The sequence below is a fragment of the Vigna umbellata genome, chromosome 1 (assembly GCF_029865625.1).
Source record: "Vigna umbellata cultivar VRB3 chromosome 1, Vumbellata_1.0, whole genome shotgun sequence".
In the NCBI taxonomy this organism is placed as follows: Eukaryota; Viridiplantae; Streptophyta; class Magnoliopsida; order Fabales; family Fabaceae; genus Vigna; species Vigna umbellata.
Genome location: NC_142165.1, coordinates 25020519 through 25041251, shown reverse-complemented (window position 1 = coordinate 25041251; position 20733 = coordinate 25020519). Strand labels below are relative to the sequence as shown.

Genomic DNA, 20733 nt, shown 5'->3' with positions numbered 1-20733 from the left:
TTTTTGAGCAGTTCCTTAAATGCACTTCATCTGGTGAATGTAGGTTGTGTCTTTTTCTTGCTTGATTTGCAGTCTGAGAAAAAACTTTAGCTCACCCATCATACTCATCTTGAATTCTTCTTGCATCATGATTGAGAAGTCTTGACATGGTTTTTCGTTAGTAGCACCAAAGATAATGTCATCAACATATATTTGAATGATCATGAAGTCTTGATTGACATTTTTCCTAAACAGTGTGGTGTGTACTTGACCTCTCGTGAAACCATTCTCTATAAGGAAGAGACTTAACCTTTCATACCAAGCTCAACTTGCTTTAATCCATACAGAGTCTTCTTAAGTCTGAAGACGTGTGTGGGATTTGTTTGACATTCAAAGTCTAGAGGTTGTTCCACGTACACTTCTTCCTTAATGTCACCGTTTAAGAATGCACTTTTGACGTCCATTTGATATAATTTGATTTCGTTGAATGTCGCGAATAATAGAAGAATATGAATGGCTTCTAACCTTGCTATTGGAGCATAGGTTTTGTGTAGTCAATTCCTTCTTGTTTAGAATAGCCTTTCGCAACGAGTCTTGCTTTGCTTCTGATGACTTTTCCATTTTCATCTAGTTTTTTACGATGGATCCATTTAGCTCCAACTACATGCTTTCCTTGAGGTAACTCGATGAGTTCATATACCTCATTCTTCTTGAATTGATCTAGTTCTTCTTTCATGGATTCAACCCAAGAGTTATCTTTTAGATCCTGAATGACATTCAGTGGCTCAATTTGAGATATGAGAGTTATGGTAGGATGCTTATGATATGCTCTTGTTCCCAAATGCTCTTCTAGATTTCCAATGATCTTTTCTGAAGAGTGGTCCTTGATGATTATATGATGTAGGTTGTTTGGTTCCCTTCTTTCTTTAGTAGTATCGTTAAGTGGCTCTTCTTGTTGATCCTCTTCTTGATCGTTGTTTGCGTCTAATGCATTTTCCTTTTTGGATAGGTTGTTTCTACTTGCATTTTAGAGAAAGATTTGCCTAGCTCTGGCTTATTTATGTTAGGATCTTGGTTAAACTTTACATGGATGACTTCCTCAACTTTCAAGGTCTTAGAGTTGTAAACTCTAAACGTTCTTGACGTTTCTGAGTAGCCAAGCATGACTCCTTCATCACTTTTGGAGTCAAACTTCCCAAGATTATCTTTTGTATTTAACATAAAATATTTACAACCAAAGGGATGAAAATAAGAAATATTTGGCCTTTTGTCCTTCTATAATTCATAAGGCGTTTTGTTGAGGATTGGCCTATTGTAAACTATGTTCTGAATATAGCAAGCAGTGTTGACTACTTCTACCTAGAAGTGTTTAGGAGAATTAAAAGCATTTAATATAGTTATGGCCATCTCTTGTAGAGATCTATTTTTTTCTCTCAACAACTTCATTCTGTTGTGGAGTCCTCATAGTTGAAAAGTTGTGTTTAATGCTAGAGTTTTCGCAAAATTTTTTGAAAGGATTATTTTTAAATTCTCCTCCATGGTCACTTCGAATAGATATGATTTTTAAATTCTTTTCAGTTTCCATCCTTTTACAGAGTTTGCATAAAGTGTTAAGAGCCTCGTCCTTATGAGTTAGGAATAGAACCCAGGTCCACTTAGAAAAATCATCTACTACTACTAACCCATAGCATTTACTGCTCATAGACGTTGTTCTTATAGGACCAAATAAATCTATATGAAGCAGCTCGAGAGGTCGTTTAGTTGAAACCATGTTTTTACTTTTAAAAGATTCCTTGACATGTTTTCCCTTCATGCAAGCACTACAGAAGATTGTATCATTGAATGATACTTCTGGCAGTCCTCTAACAAGATCATGGCATTGCAACTTTGACAATAATCTCATGTTTGCATTTCCACAGTTATTATGTCATATTACTACCTCATCTTTCATACATTAAACAATTTAATCTAACCTCATCTTTCATACATTAAACAATTTAATCTAAGAGTACAGTTCATTTAGGTTTATTCTGTTCAAGTTATGTTATCTATTAGTTGTAAAGAGTTATTATCTAATATCCTAAAAGTATAATTTTTAGAAGATATGTAATAATACTTCTTGACTTAATTACATTGTATTTATATTTATAATATTTTTCTTAAAATATGATCCTAGCATAAGAAAAACACATTAATAATTTAGCTTAATATAAATATGTTTTGGTATTGAATTGACAAATTTAAAAGCGTGTGTGTATATATATATATATATATATATATATATATATATATATATATATATATATATGGGTTTGTTAACGCGCGTACGCCTGTTTTTCAGTTGGTACATTTTAGCAATGCGTACCGTATTTTAGTAGACAAAAATACTCTTATATATTATGGATTCTATGTTTTAAGGTTAAGGGTATTTTAATAATTTTCATTCTCAAAACTTAAAAAAAGAAAAAAAGAAACCCCCAAACCCTTACTCACCTCTCTCATTCCTCTCAATCTTTTCTCTTTCATCTCTCTGACTCCAACCTTTTCTCTATCATTCCTACTGTAGCCCCAATTGAAAAAAATCAGAAACACATGCCTTTATTCAAGATCTCTTCAATTTCACCATCTTCACTAACCTCTCTAATTTCATCATCTGTATTTGTTGAATCATCATCTCTAAAAAACCCTCCAGGCCAATTACCAATTCTTTCGAATGTCATTATGCTTGTGAAAATTAGATAAAATTCTATATGACAAAAATTATAAAATGAAAACTCATTATAAAGTCATTTTTTGTAAGAAATTGTTTAACAAGTGAGTGTTTCTGATATTTTTTTCCAGGCCAATTATCAATTCCTTTGATGTCATTATGCTTGTGAAAATTAGATAAAATTAGATAAGACAAAATTATAAAATAAAAACTCATTATAAAATCATTTTTTGTAAAAAATTGTTTAACAGCTATTTCTGATTTTTTCCAGGTCAATTACCAATTCCTTTATGCTTTTGAAAATTGGATAAAATTAGATAAGACAAAAATTATAAGATGAAAACTCATTATAAAATCATTTTTTTTGTAAGATTGTTTAACAGCAAATGTTTCTGATTTTTTCAATTGGGGCTACAGGATGACAGAGAAAAAATTGGAGGGAGAAAGAGAAAAGAGAAAGGGTTGAGAAGAATGAGAGAGGTGAGTAAGGGTTTGGGGGTTTCTTTTTTTTTAGTTTTGAAAATAAAAATTATTAAAATACCCTTAACCTTAAAACTTGGAATCCATAATATATAAGGATATTTTTGTCTACTAAAACCCGGTACACATTGTTAAAATGTATCAACTGAAAAACAGGCGTACGCGCAAATCCCATATATATATATATATATATATATATATATATATATATATATATATATATATATATATATATATATATATATATATATATATATATATATATATATATATATATATATATATATATATATATATATATATATATATATATATATGCGCGCATATATCACATATGTAATTATTTATTTATTTAATATAGTTTAACCGGTGTAACCAATCAATAACTTATTGATTGACAGAGTAATCAAAGACTATTTAAACAGAAACAGGTAGTCTGAGAGTAGATGATGTAGTGTCTCTGGTCCATTGTTCAAACTGCAACTTGTAGTTCAACAACATGCTGTTCACAAAAGAAGAAAATGTATATATACTATTACACTATATGTTTCTTTGATTACATTTACAAGTATCAGAATTAATGTACATATAACCAGCAGCAACCCCGTGATTCCAGTGTCAGTATGAACAAATTTTCCTTTTCATAGTTCTTTCAATGGAAGAATATTGCAGCGCATGAATTGTTTCAATACTGAGCCAAAAGATGTTTTCATGCTGGCCACTTTGACATGCAGCTCTTCCACCAGCATCAAGAAAAAGTGTTGAAAGCAAAAGGTAGAATAAATAAAGAACAATGTCTAACATCGGTTCTCTTAACCTACCTTACACAGAATGATTGTCTGCTATGTTCATTTGTGCATTTATTCTACCCCCTTTTGGAAATCCTGACAGATATACAAGTGTTGCACTAGTACCTCTTCAGCAAACTTCGAATACGAACTAAGAACCATGTTTTCAAGAGTGTTTTGTGCTTTCTCCAACCATTAAAGTACTTACCAATCACCCTTTTATAACTAGGCCTTTGCTGAACCAAAAGCCAGTACTCAGCAATGTTTGGCCTTCCAGTTATGTACTCATTCTCTAAATCCAAGAGTTTTAAACGAGCTAATACTGGAATGAGCATCACATCAGCCATGGTGAAATCTTGACCTGCCAAAAAAGGTGTTTCACACAGTTGCCTCTCCACCTCATCAAGCAATCTAACCAAATGCTCTTTGCCCCTTCTCAAAACATCTGCTTCTTTCAATTTCTCTTCAGTTTCATAGGCTTCTCTCAATTTCCTATGGTAATCTCCTGCTAATTCAGGTGACTCAGACATGCGAGCAATCACCACTTGCCTTATGAACTTGGAAACATAAACACGGTATTTCTCTGGTATATGTGCAAGTGTGAAAAACTTGGGGTCCCAGTCTTGTATCCTCTGCATCCATTCAATCACTTCCCTGTTACTGGTACTGATACTCTCAGCCCCTGAGGAAACCACAGCAATTCTTTCTATGTACCTGAACATTCAACCCAAGTGTATAGTTTCTGTTTATAGCATAAAGGTTTGAAAGTAAAGTCAAAATTGAACACACTCTTCATTCTTAATGTGCAAATAATTACGCTTTATCAAGAAACAATACAAAGCAGTTCATATCTGAAGTGCATGCAGACACTATTTGCCACTTCGGGGGAACTGGTTTTGGAGTAGTGATGTATATGAAGAGAGGACTTGGTCAGCAATCAATTTTTCAACTAGTTTTGCTGTGGTAATTTCAATTTTCAGTGCCACCACATAAGTATACTTTTCACAAAAATGGTTCTTTTTATGCACATTTATTGAAGTAAAAATAAATAGAATGATACAATAAGGGTGAGAAGAATAGGACATACTGGATTATATCAATAGTGTTGTAAATGATATGAGAACCATTTTGGAAAACAGGGACCCTTCCACGGCGATTCATCTTGAAGAAAGAAGAATCCAAGTTCTTGCCAGTTATGGGATTTACATGGTGAGATGTATAATCCACACCCTCCTCCTCCAATGAAATTCTCACCCTCTGGCTGTCCAAATCCAACGGATGATGATATAGCTGCATCTTCTTCTCAGGCAATATTTTTTGCAGGTAGTGTGCTAACAGTTAAGCATTTTTTGTATTAACACCAAAAACCATACAGGAACCACTGAGATGGCATTCAGGACTACAAAACAATGATAACAAAATTGTCTTGAGAACAATTAATAACTTTGCTCACCCAAATTAGTGCTAACCTGTTATAGAAGCCTCATGTCATGAATCATAATTAATGCATAGCATAGAAAATTAAAGCCACACATCATACAATCTCGATTGGATACAACCAGAACCAGATTGGGTGCTTACTACTACTAATACAACTTCTTGAACAATACGTTGCTGGTTTAAGTGAAACTAAACTTAGATCCTTTAAGCAATGTTTTGGGTAACCTTTAAGCAAAGTTTTGAGTCTGAATCTTACGGACGGATAAAATATGATTGAAAGGAGATACCTCAATTAATATGGATAGACATTTTTCAGGCGATAAGCACTCCATTAAAATGTCACACTAAACCAAAAAATTTTATAACTATGTAATTTGGTAAGTACTAGCAAAGCAAGCACAAAATCAAATCAAATATTGAAGACACGAGCACCCATTTTGGTAATGGGCGTTTGAGGATCGAAGAAGGTATTTTGGAAGATCAAGATTCCAAAGCTCAAATTCCCAAAGAAAACAATCAACTTAGCTGTGTATAACAAATAGTGATCTAAACTCCAAACCATCTTCAAGAAGACAAAAAAGAAACATAAATATTGCAAACAATAGATAAATAACGTGGAATTATGCAAACTCAAACGCAACCCATTTCACAAAAAAAAAAAGGAAAGTGTTGGGACAAAATAAGCATAAGCAGACATCAATTTGACAAGGTAAATGGTGTTTCATCGTATGATAACAGAAATTAAAGTTGAGGAGAATGACATACCCATAAGCAGAGAAGAGAAGAACAGGGAAAGGAACAAGTTAGCGTTGAGTTGGGCTTTTGGAGAATTTTGCAGGAGACAAGAATAAAAAGCTGAAAAGGCTTGAACTAAACTACAAAGTGAAGAGTAAAAAATATGCAAAGTGCGAAACTTCCATAACTTTTGCTGCTTTTAGATCATGTATATTATATTATTAATATTGGGTAATTGAAAACCATGGTCGATGCGTTCTGTAGTTAGGTTTTCGACACGTGGGTCAAATTTCTTGCTCCGGTGAGTAATTATGCTAATATGAAAGTTAATTTTCAATGAAAATAGAAAGAATAAAATCATATTAATCAAAAAAAGAAAAATCAATCAACGCATCTCGTATACTTGTATGTAATTAGTCAATATTGAAAGTTATGAAAATTAAAATGATTCGTTCTAAAAATGTCACACCTAATTTTTAAAAGTATATACAATAAGATAATAACTTAAAATTAAGTATAATTTGTAATAAAATGGTACATTTTTAAGTTAATAATTATTCTGTCCTCAACTCTTTGACATAAGATCGCTAAGATCCACTATACTGTATTTCAGATATTATTTTTTTTCTTACAAATAAGATTATGTTTCGAGTTTAAATCATCGAAATAATATGAATAGAATCAATTACTGTATTTTAAATATTATTTTCCTTCTAAATTTGGAATATTTTTTACACTTTTAAAACAGAAAAATGTATTCAATTGGTTTCGATCCTTAACCATGTAAAAGTATTTTAATATACTAAAATTATTATATTTGTCCAATTAAAGTATAAATTATGACTAAATTATAATCAAATATATAACATGAAATATATATATATATATATATATATATATATATATATATACCAAATATTTATGCATTTGACTTTTACCGATTAAAAAAATTGAGAATATCGTATTGATTCTATAGAAGTTTGCAGGGAATACTTTTCGAAATTCTACCCACAATTAGAATAAAGAATAGTTTTAACAATTTAATCTGTTCTAAAATATCTTACATTATTAGTTTATAATGTATAGTTGATTTTTTCTTTAATGTGTCCTTATATAAATTATTTTTGTAACACTTTAAATTAATAATTTTTTTAATAATTAAAGCATCTCACAATTAGTATTAAGCATAAAATACTACATAGGTATATTTCATATATTATATTATTCCTTAGTAATGCATTAAAAAATATAATACTTAAATGTAAGCAAATAAACATATTTTTTTAATATTTTCTGAATTCGTCTCCGTTTTGATAAAGAATCCTCGTATTGACTGAATATATAGTGATAAATATGTATATCTTGTATGGTTTTTATTTTCATACCCGTTCCAATACTCGTTTTATCTGATTTAAATTATTAAAATACTCAATTTATTAAATAACTTAAAAAGATTTATATATATATATATATATATATATATATATATATTATCACTTAACTGTTTAACTAATTTTATATTTAAAAAGTTGTCTTTTAGATTTTTAATGTAGTTTTCATTTGATGGCGTCCTTATATATATTTGTATTGCATAATTTTATTGATTAATTTATCAAATTATTTTTAATATAAAACATTTAATATTTTTATTTTTTTTCTAATATTTTTATTTTTTGCTTATTTTATCATGTTGAATATTGTTTTGATGAATTTTTATATAATTAGTTTTTTTACTCATTTCATAAGTGTAGTTTTCTGGTTGTAATTGTATAAAAACGTTTTATTCAATATAATATTATAATTTAATGTCATTATCCTAAATCTTGTTTATCACCCTCCAACATATACATTAAAGTTTAAAAGATAAATATTTATGTTAACTTTTAATTATTATTGGTTTAATATTTGTTCTTTGTAAAAATTTCGTTTAAGTAGTATATTATAATTTTTATTAGTGTATAAAAAGTATTCATTAGAATTTAAAGAAATGAAGAAAAGAGATTATTAAAATATTTTTAACCATACTTTTTTTTATATTTTTTTAAAAATATTGTTTAGTTTTATCAACTTTGTTTCATTTTGCAAACTTAATAAATATTTTGGTTCTCATAAAGTTTTATTTGGTACTCCAATTTGAAAATTATACAATTATAATTTTTTTCTAAATATTTGATATTTAAAAGAAATAATACACTCTTTTGATATTGAATAGTTGATATTATCACCTTCCTTTGTTGTTATTTTTTTTAATTTATATTGAAATAGTAAGAAAGTGAGTGAATGATTATGGATGTATATTCGTTATTTAGTGAAAATGAGGATAGGATAAAAGTGTTATACCCATTAGGTATGAGTATGGGATAAAGATAAATTTTTTCTTTTGAGATGAATATGAGATAATAAAAATTGTCTCTGTCTTGCCGTATTATATCCTAAATTAAATAAAAGAAAGAGGAACATTATGCAATACAACAAAAACTAACAAAAGTAACTTCTATTATCTATATCTCTCTCACTTTTAATGTATTTCACCTGCATTATTTTTTGTTCACGTATAACATATGATCATCATGTAGATAAAACCACAACAAATACAAAAAACAGGTAAGCTAAAGTTATTTAAGATTGTATTAACCGTTCTACATTATGACCCTAATAAAAGATCATCCATATGATTATATTCACGTATCAAATACATAACACAAATCCATAAATATTACAATTATAAAAGTCCTCATGGTACTTTCATACTTATTATACATTACACATGGCTTTCGAAATATGTAGTATATTAATTAGAATCTAAAATTATGCACATGTTATACTTATTCTTTTCTTTCAAGAGTTCTTGTCATTCCATGATCATATATCATACCAAAAGTATAATAAGGTAAATCATCAATATATAGATTTAAACATCAATGTCAAATCTATCTACGAAGATCTTTTTCAATTCTCTCCTAAATATTTTTATCTGTTTGAATCCAATACTAATAAAGATGAAGTAGTATCTTAAAACTCTCAACCGCACTTCTATATGAATAATCTATATAAAAAAATATCTTTTCTTTTCTTTTCTTGTAATTCAAATATCGCAAATTGTTAGCCGATTGGGTTTACGTATTGTTTCATCACGTTTCGTTTTGAATTCTTTATAATCCATTTTGGATCACTTCAACTTCAGTGCAAATTTTGTGATTGCTTCGTTACTCATCCTTTTGTGTTCCCTATCATTGCGTACCATATTATGATTGTTTCGAGCAATAAGATCTTCTTTTAGGAATTTTGGTGAGTCTTAGACATATAAAAGGATAGTACTAATATTTTTTATTACATTGTCTTTTTCAGAGAATGTTTGTACGTCTTAGAACAAATATACTAATATAAATTTTATTATTAAAAAGATCTTAAACACTCTCAAGTGAATCCCACTATTAATGCACAAAAATCACTGAAATTTTTCGAAAAGAAAAAAAATCAAAGGAATGAGAGAAAAGGGTAGCTGCTCTACAACGAATCAAACTCATTTAAATATAATGCTTACTTTTTCATTATTCATTATTCAATAGAAGTTTCTTTGTTTTTAAGTATTAGGTTATGTTTGGATATCTCTTGATGCAGTGTTAACGGGAAAATTACACTTTCTAAAGCATAGATTACAAGTAATGTAAATGTTTGATTGAGTTCAGAATGAATTTTCTAATGAATAAAATTCAAATAAAAAAACATATACTTTTCTTTTCAACGAAAAAATATAGGTCAGGGAGACATTAGTTGGACTTGTTTTTTTTTTCTCATTATTTAGTGTAAGATTAAATTATATATATTATTTTAATATATTATAATTTGAATTAGTCTTTGTTGTGTAAGTTTGTTGAAAAGTAGTTTCAAGATAATTAATTTTATTTAGAAAAAATAAACCAATTTTATAAGTAAAGATTATGTATTAGTTTAGAAAAAGAAAATATGAAATTTACATCAGATGATAATTGGTAGAAGTTTTCCATATATTTTTTAACACTATTTTTAATTTTTTAATAAATTAATTTTAATTTTTAGAGATTCTAATTTTCTATTTTTTTCAGTTTTCTTTGAAATGTTTATGAAAAAATATGTTCGAAAACCTCCGGTGTATAAAACTAAAAGGAAAAGAAAACATTTTAAAAGTGCCTTTAGCTTTTTAGATTTAATAAACAACTTTTAATTTTAAGATTAAATATGTTTTCGGTTCGTAATTTATATACAAAATTATAATTTTTTTATTATAAAGTTATACATATTTTAGTCCTCAGATTTTAAAAAATAAATTAATTTTTTTAATCTAAATATGATAAAAAAAATTGATGTGTAAAATGTGTAAGAGAATAATATTTGAATTGTTTATATTATTCTGATATGTTCGGTTTAAATGTTAGTGTAAACATCAGAAACTAAAAAAATTAATATCATTAAAAAAAATTATATAAATTACTTTTAAAGTTTAGCTATAAGTATATATTAAAATTTGCAACAAAGATAAATTCTTAGTAAAAAATATTTAACCTTTAATTTAAAAAAAATGGTTGATATTCCAGACATTCAATGTTTTATTTCTTTTTATTTTAGTAGCAAGAATTTTGTGGAAGTCTTGGGAAACTGATGGATACAACTGAGATAAAAAAAAATAATGAGTTGTTAGGTTTTGTCGGTCTAAGTTTGGATAAGAGACAAAGAATATTACTTTCTATACCATTCCACGTTTCTTCCTACCCTCTCACATTTTCTAAAAATTTTACAACTGTTTTTATACTTCAAAAAAGTCCTACATTCCTCTTTTTTCTTCAACGGATTTGAAATCAGTTGAAAAAAATTCCGAACTTCAAAATTCATCGAAGAATTTTTCAAACCTTTGTAGAATTTCAAAATTTATTAAAATTTTAATTTTTAATTTTAATTTTTAAAGATTCTAATTTTTCATCTTTTTTTAGTTTTCTTCAAAAGAAAGTTTATGAAAATCTATGTTAAAAAAATTCGGTGTATAAGAAAACATTTTAAAAGTGTCTTTAGCTTTTTAGATTTAATAAATAACTTTCAAAAATATGTTTTTAGTTCGTAAGTTATATATAAAATTATAATTTTTTTTATTATAGTTATACATATTTTAGTCCTCATATTTTAAAAATTAAATTAGTTTTTTTAATCTAAATATGATAAAAAAATTGTTGTGTAAAATATGTATGAAAATAATATTTGAATTGTTTATGTTATTTTGACATGTTTCGGTTTAAATGTTAGTTTAAATACTATTTAACAAACTCAAAAAAAATTAACGTCATTAAACAAAAGAAAATATCAATTATTTTTAAAGTTTAGCCATTAATATATATTAAAATTTGGAACAAAAATAAATTCTAATTTAGTAAAAAATATTTAACCTTTAATTTTACAAAAAAATTGGTTGATATCCCAAACATTTAATGTTTTATTTTTCTCTATTTTAGTAGTAAGTGTTATATGGAAGTCTTGGAAAACTAGTGGATACAATAAAGATTAAAAAAAAAAATTGAGTTGTTAGGTTTTGTCAGTCAAAGTTTTGGTAAGAGACAAAGAATATTACATTCCCACATTTTCTAAAAATTTCAAAACTGTCTCTGTATTTCAAAAAAATCCCTACACATCCACTCTTTTTTTTTTTTCACGGGTTTTGAAATCTGTTGATTCGAAATTTGTTGAAGTTTTTGAAAAAGAATTTTATCAAATTTTGAAACTCATTTAAGGAATTTTTCTTTAACAGATTTCAAAATCTGAAGAAGAATACTTTTTAAATGTGGGGGTGCAGGGAGAAAACCGAAGAGGTGCATGGAGTAACACTCACAGACAAAATGCAACATTTATTTTGGGCCTGCACAACATAACTTTTGCTTCTTGCACCTACATTATCTATAAATGCATCTCAATTTGATAAAAAGATTAAAGATGTCCTCCTTCACTGCAATACATGACCTCTTGCTCCCGCTTCTATCATTGACATCGCTAGAGAGAACATGTTGTAAAATCAGTTTTTCCTAAAATACATTTTATGTATTCTGAAAAACTTACTTTAGAAGATATCTTGAAAAAGTTTGTTTTAGAAATTAATTTAAAAAGTTTTTCTTAAAATGCATTTAACGCATTCTGGAAATTCTATTTCAAAAATTATATCTTCAAAACTCCAAATCTCTTATGATGAAAAATGTTAAGAATAGGTAATTCAAAAGTCTTTTTCTTTTATAAAAGATAAAATAGTTATTTTGAAAGTTAGAGGAGTGCAGCTAAAATTTATTGGGGCGCAAGAAGTAAAGTTGTAGTGAAGTTAGCTTAGAACATTAGGCTCACGAGGATCTTTTCGAAGGTGAAATATATCCAGTTAACTTATTTTTAAAAGAAAAATCTTTAAATCTTTTGTGTCATGATAACACACTACAAGTGGCTCTCATTGTCAAACATGAAAAAGTGTTTTGATCTAACATATGTGGCAACCTAATAAAAAAAATATCAAAAGCATCTCACATGCAAGGAGTGAGAATGGTACCAACCAAAATATATATCTTCAACATAAATGTGACATCCAACTAACCCAAACCAATGCTCTTAAATCACTCACATCATCACTTCTATCTCTTCCACACATCCACTATCTTTCTTCTTAAATTCAATCTAAATAACATCTCATAACCAAATATAAGTACCAACCATCCTTTTTCAATCTCCCTTTTTGCTTCAAAGTTACATCAAATTTAATTCAAGAGAATCAAGGATTTTGTTTTTGTTTTTGTTTTCCCTACCAACACATAGTTTTATAGCTATCCCCATTTCATTATTACATTACCACCATATTTGGATGCAATTGGCTTTAAATTGTACTTTCCCAAACATCATTTCAAGTTACATATCATAATTAATAACAACTATTAGTTTTTGTTAATTTTTTTTAATAAAACCTATTTATAGAAGCTTTTCTAAGAAAACTCCAAATTCTAAGTACAGAACCCCATGCTTTAGTTTGGCGCATTCACTACTTAAAGATTCTCTTCATTGTGCAATCTACAATTGCAAACAAAAAGCAAACATCTTTATTAAAAAACTTTTTTCTTTTCCAGAGAAAAACATACAAGTATTTATTAATTTTATACAGGTGACAAATATATATATATATATATATATATATATTAAAAATCATTTTATGATATTAACATCTTATAAATTTATTTAATTAAATAATATTTATAATTAGATAAATTAAAAATAGTGAAGTTTAAAAATAAGAAAAAATTGTTAAAAAATGGACCATTAAAAAGAAAGGAAAGAAGATTCCAACTTGCTTTCTTAGTTAGGATTTGAGCATCATTATTTTTAAGGGCTTGTTTGGTCAATAAGTTACGTGTACCCAAAATGGTGCGGGTGGTATGGATATTTGGGAAGTAGTGACAAACAATGTCCAAACCATGTTCTAAGGCCCTAAATAAGGCGTAACATGTACTCCGTTATAATTTACTTAGAATAGTTACAATTGGTCCAACACTATTAATATTTTTAATTATTAAATAAATATAAGAATGATAACAAAGTAGCTTATGTACTTTAACAATTTGGAAACTTATCTAGTTTACTTTTTCCTAGAAGAGAAATATTTAAATTTCAACATAAAATAGATTAAATTCATGATATAGGCATTTATGTTTTAGACCTATTAATATAATATTTTTATCTCTTCCTCTTTTCCTTTTAAACACCCTTTAAAATTCTTTCGAAGAAATAAAAACACAATAATTTTTCTTACTTTCTTCACCATTAGATTATATGTATATAAAATATTGTTTTTTGTTTTGCACACTACAAGTTTATTCAACTCACTTTATAATTTTTTTTCACACAATAATTTATGAAGTAATTCCTTGCTTAGCAATACTGTGTTCTTGGATTCCTTACCTGTTGCTTGAACTTGCATCTTCAATGCAAATTACAACTCATGCTAATTAAAGGACTTTAGTGATTGCTCACTTGGTGGCCTACACTACTACTTAAGAAAATGAGACATGATGTTAACAAGTCTTAAACCTAATTAAAGCATGGGCGTGTTAATTTGATGAGCTGTGGATGAAAATGTTATTCTAACTGATCTATTATCACTTTCCGAAAAGAATATAAAATAAAATAAAAGTTCTGGGTTTTAATTTAATTATATATTTCACATCTTTAATATGCTTTCTTATATAGTGAAAATAGATGATCTCTTAAATATATAGACTACATAAGTATGATAGTGTAATCATGCCCTCTTCCAAATTATATTATAATTTCAACCATGTTTCCTAAGATAGAATATCTGTGACACCCGACACTAACGAAGGTGGAGAGTGATCGTCGGTGCAAGAGTTACAAAGTGTAAGAGGCACAAACAAAGAGTGACTCCTGGCAGGCTTTCAGTGGGAAGGACATATGGAAGAATCGAACATATATCAGAATGAGAGGGATCTAGAGACTGTATAGGTATGAGATTGACTATACAGTTGAAGGATAGCTTAAAGGAATTGATTTGGCTACTCAAATCACCAAAATGCATCTGTTTTTTGGTAGCCTAACCCATAATAACTCCATGGTTAAGCGTTCTTAGCCTGAAGTAATTTAGGGATGAGTGACATTCTGGAAAGTTTGCCTGGAAAGTGTAAAGTACATTTGAAAGGCTCGTGTTGATGTAGGGGCACTCAATATTTTTTGTAAGTTGTCGGGACGTTACAACATCCGTCTTATTGGTTTGAGAATAATATTAATCTTTAATTTTAAATATTAATTATAAAATATTTTATTTTTTTAGAGTATTTTTAATATTAAAACTTTTAAAATGTACTACTTTTAATTTTTATATTATTAAATCACGATATTATATTGTATTATTGTTATTTTAGTTATAATTTATTATTTCAATTATCCTTGTTGAATCACAGATGAACTAATTATTCTTCAAGAGGTGTTTTGACCTGTTGAATCACGGTTTTTTTTTTGTTTTTTGAATGAAAGGTGCAGGAAGGAGTTGGGTGACAGTGAAATGGTATCTTGCAACATACTCACCCAAAATTTCTCAAACAGTATCCAACAAAATATCATGGCCACACATGTATCCTGAAAATAAAATGAACACATTAACTGAACGATAGAGACATAACTTTATAGTTAATTTTTTTTAGTTCTTCAATATAAATTTATTTCATATTTTATAAATTAAAAATAATTTTAATCTCTGTTTTAAATACAACTAAAGGTTTCATTGGCTACTAATTATTATAAGTTATAATATATATATATATATATATATATATATATATATATATATATAAAAGGTACTTTGATTTTTTTCATATCAACATTTTATAACGTATTTTTGTTTTTAAATTATTTATTTTGATAACATTTAAAATATAATTTTTAAACTACAAAAATTATAAAAGTTAATGTTAAATTTGAAATAATAATAAAAAATTATTCCAAATTTAATGGATGGAAGTATATTTAATTCTTTTTAAAATATTTAGTTTAGATTATATGTAAACGCATTACTTATATCGTAATAAACTTCATATCTTAAAATTTGTAAAAGTAATCATAAATTGTTTACTTACAATATTCTCGATTTTACATGGATTAAAATTCAGAAATATCTAACCAACTTTTATTGAGTGAAAGTGAAATGTCATCAACATTTCTCCACAAATTGGACCCCTTTCTCTGATTTCTATTTAATTATTAATTACTATTTCATTAAGGTTGTCATACAGAAAAGATTTTCTTATGATAAACTTTGCAACGTGGCGTATAATGAACTCTTTTTCTTTAATACAATAATATAGAAAAAATAGTGATTATGGAACACAACAACACTATCATGCTGCTTCTTCTAGAGCTTTGGAAGGTTCCTCTTGGAGGTGGCTCCACCAAGATCTCCGACAAACAAAATCACGTCGTAGTGCAATCAATTGTCTACAAGTTGATTGGAGAATAATGTAAATTTCCAAGTTTTTCTCACCATTGGCACCGTTTCAAATAAATATTCTCAATAAGCACTTTGCTCATTATATTTCCCTAATTAGTATTTTTATAAACCAAATTTTCATCAAATTTTCTCTTTCAAGAAAATAGAAAAAGATTATAAAAATAAAAATATATAAATTAAAATGTTTATTATTAATTTTTAAAGATTTGAGTAAATTATGTAATAATCATCCTCCGTTTCATTTCATGATTTGTAGACGTCCTTTTTCAAAAATGTCAATTCCTTAATCCCTTTTCACTTGAATAGATTTGGAAAAGATTGATTAACCACTTTTCACTTGAATAGATTTGGAAAAGAGTGATTAAATGGATTTGAGAGGATTTGAAGATAAATTTTGTTATTGTTTATTTGAGTGAATTTGAAAGTAAGTGAGAGTGGATTTAAGTGAGCGTTGTAAAAAAATGATCACAATTAATTAAAAAAACAAAAAAAATTGTTTAACGTCCAGTATTAACAAAATTCGATGTTAATTTGATTAACATCGAAAAATTCGACATCAATTTAACGTCTTTCGATATAACGTCGATCTCAAATTCGACATAAAAGACCAAAAAAAATAACGTCGTTATACTATATGTTTCTACTATTGTCTTTCACACTATAACCTGACAAGTGATCTATATCTATGTTATGTTGGCTTTCTTTTTTCATAAACAACACCCAAAATATACCGTTTCTTCACTGAATTAACATCCAAGACAAACTCTACTAACAATCTCATGATATCAAATTATGACGATTGTTTTTAAGATCAACAAATTTCAAACCCAACCACTAAGGCACGAACGTAGCTCATACTACAAAACTAAGAATTAGATACTCCAAAGCGACATGAAAATTATATTTAGCTTGTAATTTGGACACTTATATCATTGAAAAATACAATTTGTAATTTAAAGAAATTTAGTGAACAAATACAAGATATTATTACTGATTAACTTTAAAATTTGCAACAATGGAAAATAGAAATTATAACATATAAAACTAAAATTAGGCAAAAAAATTTATAAAAGTAAGTATCAGAAAAAAGAAATCAAATATGATAAACCTCGAAAATTGAAACAAGAACTAAAAAATATTATAAGATCACTTAATAGTACAATGTAACTCATTGAACTATTTTTTAATTTACTATATAGGTGCAGTTTAGTGAACTATTCATGTGTCAAGACATAAAATTCAAATTTAAGAGGCTACAAGTAATACAATAAATAACTAATTATTGGATTACCACACTTTCCTTTTTTAATGAAAACTTGTTAATAGTGAAAATAATATTTTATCAATATAATCAACTTTTTTATTATTATTTGTTTTCTTTTTACTTCTAAATTACTCAAATAATTGATAAAAAAATTTATCTTTAAATCCTCTCAAATCCATAATTCTGAATTGATCGTCTTCCTTTTCTCTACTAACAAAACAAACAAACATTTTAACAGACATTATTATAACTCTTTGTTTTCTTTAATAGTTGCATATGGGATAATTTCAGATCCAAAGAAGAATATTTCCATCTTAATAGTTGCAGTAGAGTTGTATAATAGGTTCACACAGTAAAGTGCACTGAAAGAATATAAAGTTTAATTTTTTTAAACTGAACTAAAAAATAGTTTAATTAATTTTTAGCATGTACTAGTTTAATTTTTTTTAAGTATGATATAATATAGATAATTATAGTTTAATACAGTTTCTTAAATTATCTCCAACCTAATAGTAATAGAAGTAGGAAAAAAAAACACTTAGGTTAAAAACTTAACTTTGTCAGCCTCTTAATGTCTACCGATACATTGATGCAAGGGTCCACAAAATGTGCCGTAGAAGATATGTATCCAAATTTAATGGTTAGTAGTGAGGTTGAAGTTCTACAGTGTTCTATATATACTCACTTAATTTCATAATCCAATCAAACCACCGACACTTATGATTCTTACACGATAAACTAAATAAAATAAAATAAGAAAATTAAATAATATTTCAAATGGTCGATCACACACAAATATCAACCATTGACTGCGATAACATCATTATCAATGACAAGGACACAATATTTATTTTCTTTTCTGAAATAGACTAAATGAAAAATATTTAAACTGGTATGATAAAATTTAAAAGGAAAATTCGTAATAAATAGATAAAAATAACCATTGAATTTAAAATTTATTAAAATCAAATATGTTTTAACTTTAAAAATTATTATAAAAATTTATGATTTTCTCTGAATTATAATATAAAATATTTAGGTTTAATATTTCATGAAGTTAATGTGAAATATTTTTTCAATAAATAATGCATAGAATTTTTTTGTGTGACAAAAAAAAATCATATTAAATTTTAATAAAATATTTATATATAGTGAGAAGAGTTTTTAACTTAAATTTCACAAAAATAAAATATTTTATAATTTAAAGTAGAAATTAGACATAATTTTTATAATAATTTAAAGAAAAAATTATATTAAATCCGTTTTATTACACTACTTTTCTGTATTTTTATTTTTTGTAAGTTTTTAAATAAACATCTTTAACTATTTTAATCAAATTTTTATTATCATATTTTGATATTTTTTATTATATTAATCTGTCTGAAAAAAAATGGAAATGGGTGGATACTTTTAAAGAAGATGACTATAGGACTATGGAGTGAGATCATTTATTCCTTTTTAAGAAAATAAACAAAAAGACAAAAGTTGTCACAGACATTAAGTGTCCCAAAAAAAAAATCCTTTCCTCGTTGAAACCTGCTATGGTCGGTTCCCTACCAAACACAGCATTAATCAGTGAGGCGGTATTTAGTGTTTTCTATTGTTTTTAAGAAAATAGACTAAATTGTATAAATTTTTAGTTTTTTATATCTTTTTTATCTAAATTCTCTTATTTAGATTTCGATCTATTAATTTCCTTTTAATTTACAATCGCAATTTTTTTTCTTTCTTCTTATGATTAAATATTTAACATAAATATTTGATGCGATAGACAGCGCATAATATGGCAGTGGATAAATAAAGTGTAAAATGTGAAAAGTATTTTAACTATATCTTAACTACGTTTCTACATAAAATATTGATTTTTATAACAACTGTTTCGGTAGATATTTTTGTGACTGATAGACTAACCTGCTGATGTGTCTGGGCCGCTCGCTCGCTTCCAAACTCCTGCTATTGGCCGATCGGTGTTGGCACAAACCGATCGGTCTCCTTCTTGACGAGGGAGGATGTACCTGCAAAAGGTACTCCGACGCCCAAGTTAGGCGTGTGATTTTGAGGAGCCTCGGCTCTTAGTTGAATGTTTTGTGAATGATTATCACTATTGAGTATTTGAGAGTAACGTAGAGTAAATAATGCGTAAGTGGAACGTACCTGGCTTTCGGCCCTGGCTTTGTATTTATAATTTACCTCATGTATCCTGAGCTCATATAAGCCCAATAAAATATAAACAGAATAAGATATAAACAGATTAACTGAATATCCGGTTGGTTGTTTGTAACCACTCGGTTAATATTTTATACTGTACAACAACAATTACTTATACGACAATAGATATCTATTTTTAATTTTGAGTAAATTAATAAATTAATTATTAGACGAAATAAATTGAAAAACCAAAACTGTAATTGAAATTAAAAATAATTTACAACATTATACATGAGAGACCAAAGTTGTAAAATATACCGATAATAGTTATATTACTACTAATTAATATGAAATGCATAAATATTTATAAAATATTTACATTCTCCTTTAAAATTTTATAAAAGAAACTTTCTTCTTTTTTTATAAGTAATTATATTATATTTACATTATTTTTAAAATAAAACTAAAAACCAAAATATAAATATATATCATTTTCATCTATCTATGTTATTTTTTCTTGTAATGTGATTCCGTGTAATATGTGATTACAATAATTGATAAGTGTGGATATCTCATAAGAAATTTCAAAATTTAATACAAAAAAATTATATATATATATATATATATATATATATATATATATATATATATATATATATATATATATATATATATATATATATATATATATATATATATATATATGGGTATCTCATATGATGAAATTTCAAATTTACTATACAACCTATATATCTCAATGTATTATTCTCTTCTTATAAATAACTAAGTTCTTAATACATTGCATGTCATATAACCATAATAATATCATACATTCTCATTCATATAGATTTCATTCATTCAGCACATTTAATAACATTCATAATTAAATTAATTAAAAACAAACAAACAAACAGGTAACATAGAAGAGAAAAATAAAGAAAGAAAAAAAAATTGCTTGACTGAAAATATTTTTGCTTAAGCAAAAAATCCTTCATTTGAGAGAAAATTTGGCATACACAATGCTTAGTTACAATATTAATTTTTGCCTGAACAAAAATTTCTTTCCTTCAGCAAAAATAGGGTAGAGACAATGGTCAATTGCAATACTATTTTCTTTTAACAAAAAAACTACTTTGGTTGAGTGAAAATAGGACTGAGACTTCGCTTGAATTTATATTTAATT

The 20733-nt window shown here is 26.9% G+C and overlaps 1 protein-coding gene across 2 annotated transcripts; it reads right to left on the bottom strand.

Annotated features, from left to right (window-relative positions):
- Positions 1-3930: 3930 nt before the first annotated feature.
- LOC124835759 (Glutathione S-transferase family protein) lies at positions 3931-6311 on the bottom strand. Of its 2 annotated transcripts, XM_088101624.1 has the most exons (3): positions 6163-6311; positions 5045-5356; positions 3931-4671 (listed from the first exon to the last, which is right to left on the bottom strand). In XM_088101624.1, the coding sequence occupies exons 2-3, from the start codon at positions 5251-5253 to the stop codon at positions 4077-4079; spliced, it is 804 nt and encodes a 267-aa protein (XP_087957750.1). In that variant the 5' UTR covers positions 5254-5356; positions 6163-6311; the 3' UTR covers positions 3931-4076. The 2 variants fall into 2 exon arrangements, with proteins under 2 accessions (XP_087957750.1, XP_047166704.2); XM_047310748.2 differs by lacking the exon at positions 6163-6311 and having other exon boundaries at positions 5045-5376.
- Positions 6312-20733: the final 14422 nt, after the last annotated feature.